This window comes from Populus alba, chromosome 11 (assembly GCF_005239225.2).
Source record: "Populus alba chromosome 11, ASM523922v2, whole genome shotgun sequence".
Taxonomy (NCBI): domain Eukaryota; kingdom Viridiplantae; phylum Streptophyta; class Magnoliopsida; order Malpighiales; family Salicaceae; genus Populus; species Populus alba.
This window is the reverse complement of record NC_133294.1, coordinates 8,918,969-8,923,966: the sequence shown is the minus strand read 5'-3', so window position 1 is coordinate 8,923,966 and position 4,998 is coordinate 8,918,969. Positions and strand designations below refer to the sequence as shown.

Here is a 4,998-nt window from a genome sequence, read left to right as displayed (position 1 = left end):
TAACAAAAAGGCCAAAGGAAAAAAACTATGAATCAAAAGAAAAAGGGTTGAATTGGAAAAAATAATATATGATAAATTGTAAATGAAGGACTAAATTAAAAATAAACAAAACTTTTTTAAAAGGATAAAAAAATAGAAATAAAAAGAATAAGGATTGAAACATAAACAACAAAAAGGACTAATATGTACTTTTTAGGTAGGAGAGAAAAAATAAAATAAAATAAAATAAAAACCAAAATAACCACTAGTGACAAACCATTTCATCATCTACTACCACGTACCAAACCATAAAAAAAAAAAAAAAGACATGACAACGTTTCCAATAACATGGTAAAATGATAGGATTTGACCACCAGAAAGAATTGCAAGAGTTGCCAAAATCATAAGATACTTTCCACGCACTGATATATAAACGGTAAGTGCCATCAACTTTTTAGAATTAAATATTAATTTATTAAGAAAAATACTAAAATGCCATCAATGAATCTAGAATTTATAAAAAAAAAAAAAAAAACTATAAAAGGACTAACATGCCCTTGCGTGGATGGCCAAAGTTTTTCTAATTTTAGAGGTGAATGAAATTACAAAAACACCCGTTATTAATTTGATAGCTCTAATTTTTCTTTACTTTGAGAATAAATTAATTATTTTATTGTTTTTTTAAATGATGCATATATTCTCATTAATTTTTTAATAACTAATAAATAATTAAAAAGATTGAATTATACCTGAACCAAAGACATTAAATGTTCTCAATAAAGAGAGAGAGAAAAATAATTTTATTGTGGAAGTGAATAGTAATCTATGAGTATGTGCAGAAAGATTTTCTTAAGCATTTTAGAGTTTCGTAAAATATTAATTTTTAATTTTAACTTTAATATAATATAATGCTGCGAAACAAATACAAATAATGTTTAATTTTCAATTTTATATTGTCAGTACAATAAAAAAATCCTCTCTCTCTCTCTAGACACCAGACAGAGATACAAAATCCAGTCGAAGTTTCTGGCTCTGCATTTCTACTCTCCCTTCCTCCATCTCCATCTCCATCTCCATCTCCATCTCTCTCACTCTCACTCTCTCTCTCTCTATCTGTCTCTTTAGGTAAAATTTTCTTCTTACAGATCTTCAATTCTGAGCTTTGGATCTAGTGGGTTTGTTTTGTATTCTTGTAAGATTAAAATCCTTTGGTTTTGTATCCAAACATTTACCCTTCTATATATATGCATATATGTTTTTGTTTCATTTAAATTTGTTTCTTTCTGTACTTTGGTTATGCAAGGATTGGCAGGTTTTTTTTTTTTTTTTTTGAAGTAAACCTTTTAGGTTACTGATTTGGTCCTTAGAAGCTAAGATTTTCTTTTTCTTTGATGTAATTACTGCTGTGATTTTTTTGTGTTAGTTTTGGAATTTTAGTTGGTTTTGTTCTGATCTTTTTTGGGGGGTTATGCTCTGCTTGTTTGCTGCTAAGAACGTTGAAGAAAGTGAAGGGAACTTATATGTTTTTTATTTTTAGTAGAGGATTTGTTTTGTCTGCTAAAACCTTGGTATGGATTTTGACATGGGGTTATATTCTCTTTGGTGTTTATGATTCATTATAGATTGATATCGCACTTCATCTTGAATATTTATCTGCTAAATAATAATAACATTTATTGTTTGTATTTATTTATGTATTATGTGATCAGTATCGACAGTGCAGGGGAAATTCTAATTTTTTACACTTGGAGGAGAACAACATGCCGTGGACTTCTTCTTTTGTGAACTATAGCAGGAACTGTGTTCGCTTGGTGGTCTTCTTTCGTGTCATACTGTAATCTTGTTTGTTTTTGTGGTGAGACTCTCTCATTTTAACGCCTGTTTCCTTGTTTAAATCTTGGCTATGGAAACTAGGAGGATATGGGAAATTATTTCAAGTTTATCCTTTACCATACCTTTTGACAAAAGTTTATGCCTTATCACGATTCTTACAAAATGGATGTTTGAAAGGTCAAACGTTACAATTGATTGGTTGAAATGTTAATTTTGAAAGTCCAAATTCCATTGTGATGCTTATTTTTCTTGTTTCCCCCTCTTTATTTTCTTTAATATTAGCCCATTATTTACTGCAGCAGGCAATTGTTTTGTAAGTTCTGAAGAAACTCTTGTATTTAGGGTGGTTTGAATTCAAAAGTGGTGTTTAGGAGTGAGAATGTACATTGCGGTAACCATAAAGAGATATCGAGCTGTGAAGGGAGTAGGGGAGATTAAAATGAGCGTTGGGATTACTGCGTATTATCAAGTGATGCAAATTTGTCAGGTAATATAACAGCTACATTTTGCTTTAAAATATTGTTGCACTTTCCTCCACTTAGCATTTATTTTGAGGTAAATATTCTTAAGTCTCCTCTTGTTGTTTATGACACATGGAGCAAAAAACAGCACCTATGTAAATTTACTGGCGGTATAGAATAAGGTGCTCATGTTCAGATGATGTTAACAGCAAGAGAAGATTCTAAATCACTCACATTTTGTATTTCTGATTTCTTGAAAAGCCTTTGCTTATCTGTGGTAGCATTTTTTTTGCCGTCCTCTCCTTGTGTTTAGGATTGGTAAACTAAGGAACCAAGTTCTAGGGAACTCATTGTGAATACAAGACTTCCTCAGTTCATTTTATGCTAATTTGCTGTGATCTTTGTTTCTCTCTGAAGCGAATATTGTATGCTAAAAAGTAGCTGCTCTTTAGTTTGTTGACTGATAAATTTTGTTTTCCAGTTGTTGAGTGGGTTGTTGTGTCCCAACAGGTATTGCATCTTGGAATCTTGTTCTAGTTAGAAACATTATCTGCTATAATGGGAGAAATCAGTTGCTTTTGCTAAATCAACAGTAAATCTTATCTGAGTTTAGAAGGATGTGCTTGAATCTTTCATTTTATCTGGCAGTATCATATCTTTGTATGAAATATTATTCATTTGGCTGTTCTACCTCTATATGGATGCTTTTATTCATGGCTTCCTGTTTACTTCTCTTTAACCTTAACTTTGGATTATGCAATTGAGTCCATTGATACGCTCAACTAATATATGAAAATTCTCTGTTGTTATTTCAGGCTGAGTATTTCCGCCAGTTACTTAAGCCTGTTACGTAGTCTAGTCTTACAAAGCTCCGGTCATTGGGATTTGGGACGGCTTTTGTTGGTTATACATTAGACAGAGATAAAGAATTTGATTCTGGTGGTTCATTTTGGATAGGCAGCTCTTTTATGCCAGGATGGCAGTAACTTGATATGCTATATAGTCTTTTCATCAGTTTAGATCTTCATCAATTGAATACTGAATAATTGCCAATAGGAGACCCAAAATCCATCACTATTGCAAAATTGTTGATTAAAGACAAGCATCCGATGCATAGTGATCAGTACTTCCACTCGAAAGAGGCAATGCCCCCACTTACAAATCAAGTTGACAATAATAACATGCATTTTCCAGTCGCAACTACTTTTGCTGCAGTTCAACCTCTAGCTGCAAAGCACTTGATGCCTGTGCATGGAATTGAATTTCAATCCTCAGAGATTTGTCCGAGGAATTTCATTATTTTTGATCAAGCTGATCACCGAAGCCAGGTTATGTACAACCCTGCAGTTGCCCACAATCATGGTGGTCCTGGCTTTAATATCCATGCAACTTACATCCAAGAGAATTTTGAAAGGACAGACACCTACAATGTTGAAAGAGAAATTTCATCATCTCTGAAGGAAGATTCAGATGATATTGATGCATTAATGAGTTTGGAAGAGGAAGAACCAGAAGAGTGTGATGGGGAAGAGGTCAGCACCGCACGCACCTGCGGAAATTATGGAAGTAGCTCCCCCGATTCTTGCTCCAGTTACGGTGCAAAACCCATGAAAAAAGGATCTTCTGTCCAGAAGTGCTCAAGCAGTGGTAGCAGCTCTAACAGTGAGAGGAAACGGCAGAAAATGAAGACAATGGTGAAGACATTGAGAGGTATTGTACCCGGTGGCGACCAAATGAATACTGTTACTGTTCTAGATGAAGCTGTCAGGTACCTCAAGTCTCTCAAAGTCGAAGTGCAAAAGCTTGGGGTTGGCAATTTCAAGAACTAAACTTGAACTTGATCTCCGTGGTAAATGTGCTTTATTTTTAACGTATCCGCATCCTGTTCTCAAGTTTGTTATCTCCTCTCTCGTGTTAGGTTGGGATTTAGACGGAGGAGGGTATCGGCAGCTCGCGAAGTGTTCAACCTTCCCCAACTATTTAGCATAGGGGCGCTGCGTGGTGGTTAGTCCCTTGAATTCTTCTATAAAACGTTTTACTGTGCACTCTTCAATAGAAGGAAGAGTAGGGGCGTTCGAATAAACTTGTAGTATCAGTACTCTTTCCTGCCTGTCAGTTATTCTGTCCAGCATGTTACAGCTATTGTGGTTTTATTTCGTGTTGTACTCTAAACATAACTAAATGCTATGCTCCTCCTTTATGAGAGCTTCATACGGATCTTGTTGTTTGAGCATTTGCTTATAGATCTAGGTTGTATGTTTAATGGCTTTAATTTGTGTGGGCAATGGCTTCCTGAAAAATCTGCTGCTCTGTCGTATATTCTCCCCCTTTATGCTTTCGACATGCTTTAGTGTCCCCTAATGCTCTGCTTTGCCATTCTCGATGCTTCATCCGCTGGGAATTTAGAGACATTAATGTCATGATCATGCATGCATGGTGCTTTTCTAACCTTTTGCAGTCCCATAAGGTAGTGGAGTGTCAGGGCGGTATCTAGGTCTTTATAATTTAATATACAGTTGGATCCAAGTTGTAATCCTCTTAAAAGTGACCTAAGTGGATATCACATCACTTTATGGGAGCATGCACGACATTGGCTGTGCCTCAGGCTCTCTATGGCTCCCTTTTTGATGCTCTGAACCTCTTTCTTTCCTTTGTTATCCTGTTGGGTGGTAGGGACAAGGAGATGAGATTTCAAGCATGCATGGTTGCTTTCTTTTCCGCTCAC

The 4,998-nt window shown here is 35.2% G+C and overlaps 1 protein-coding gene across 5 annotated transcripts; it reads left to right on the top strand.

Annotated features, from left to right (window-relative positions):
- Window positions 1-924: 924 nt before the first annotated feature.
- LOC118054782 (transcription factor bHLH144) lies at window positions 925-4,490 on the top strand. Of its 5 annotated transcripts, none has more exons than XM_035066479.2 (4): window positions 925-1,104; window positions 1,703-1,834; window positions 2,112-2,299; window positions 3,089-4,490. In XM_035066479.2, the coding sequence occupies exon 4, from the start codon at window positions 3,383-3,385 to the stop codon at window positions 4,100-4,102; it is 720 nt and encodes a 239-aa protein (XP_034922370.1). In that variant the 5' UTR covers window positions 925-1,104; window positions 1,703-1,834; window positions 2,112-2,299; window positions 3,089-3,382; the 3' UTR covers window positions 4,103-4,490. The 5 variants fall into 5 exon arrangements, with proteins under 5 accessions (XP_034922370.1, XP_034922372.1, XP_034922371.1 ...); XM_035066481.2 differs by having other exon boundaries at window positions 1,698-1,834; XM_035066480.2 differs by having other exon boundaries at window positions 1,689-1,834; window positions 2,155-2,299.
- The last annotated feature ends 508 nt before the right edge of the window (window positions 4,491-4,998 follow it).